This window comes from Octodon degus, unplaced genomic scaffold (assembly GCF_000260255.1).
Source record: "Octodon degus isolate 3935 unplaced genomic scaffold, OctDeg1.0 scaffold00420, whole genome shotgun sequence".
NCBI lineage: Eukaryota > Metazoa > Chordata > Mammalia > Rodentia > Octodontidae > Octodon > Octodon degus.
In genome coordinates this window covers 258,816-259,708 of record NW_004524996.1, presented here as the reverse complement: position 1 = coordinate 259,708, position 893 = coordinate 258,816, and the positions used below count along the sequence as shown (strand labels likewise).

The 893-nt window shown below is 43.1% G+C and overlaps 1 protein-coding gene across 1 annotated transcript in view; it reads left to right on the top strand.

Moving 5' to 3' along the window:
* Positions 1-582: 582 nt before the first annotated feature.
* Positions 583-893, top strand: part of LOC101590474 (transmembrane protein 209-like) — a 1,727-nt gene continuing 1,416 nt past the window's right edge. Inside the window, 2 exon segments of the mRNA XM_023708633.1 lie at positions 583-796; positions 799-873. Of these exon segments, the coding sequence (XP_023564401.1) occupies positions 587-796; positions 799-873 (285 nt within the window). The 5' untranslated portion in view covers positions 583-586.

Here is an 893-nt window from a genome sequence, read left to right as displayed (position 1 = left end):
AGGTCTGAGCTAGGACTGGAGCTGGGGGTTCCCAGAAAGCGACAGAAATTGCTACTCTGTGGGCAGGATAGGGAAGGTGATCTGGAGTGGTGGGATGTATCCCAAGTGGGTGGAAAAGGGTCCCACCCATGCTGCGCTTGGGCTGGGACCTGCAGGTCCCCCTGGCACAGGGTACCTGGAAGCTCTCCCACACATTTACTGGGTGTGGGCTAGGACTGTATCTGAGTGTTCCTGGAACATGGCAGAAATTCCATTTTTTGTTATAGAGGTCTTCCTTTATCTTGGTTTAAACCATCCAGTAGAAAAGTATAAAAATGTTGTATAAAAAGTAAAGCCATATTAATATGTTGAGCTGCAAAAAGCTCATGTCAAGAACTTCTGATATTGACAGTCTTATGGATAACATACTACTATTATGGACTACTGGAGTATATTGGATTATTTTGCTGAATTCACGCACCTACAGTATCTAAATGGGAATGGAATACCCAATTCTGCCAAAACGAAACAAAAAAAAATTGGGATATAATTGAAGGACCAGGCAGTAGGAGTGGCGGGAGCCTGCCTCTTCCAGCTGAAGATCACGATGCAATGGGAGGCAAGCCCTAGTAATTCCCTTATTGACAGAACCATCAAGATGAGAAAAGAAACTGAAGCTAGGAAAGTGGTTTTAGCCTGGGGCCTTCTAAATGTGTCTATGGCTGGAATGATATATACTGAAATGACTGGAAAATTGATTAGTTCATATTATAATGTGTCATACTGGCCCCTCTGGTATATTGAACTTGCTCTTGCATCTCTCTCTTCAGCCTTAATGCCTTGTTTGATTTTTGGAGATACTTCAAATATACTGTGGCACCAACAAGTCTCATTGTTAGTCCTGGACAGCAAAC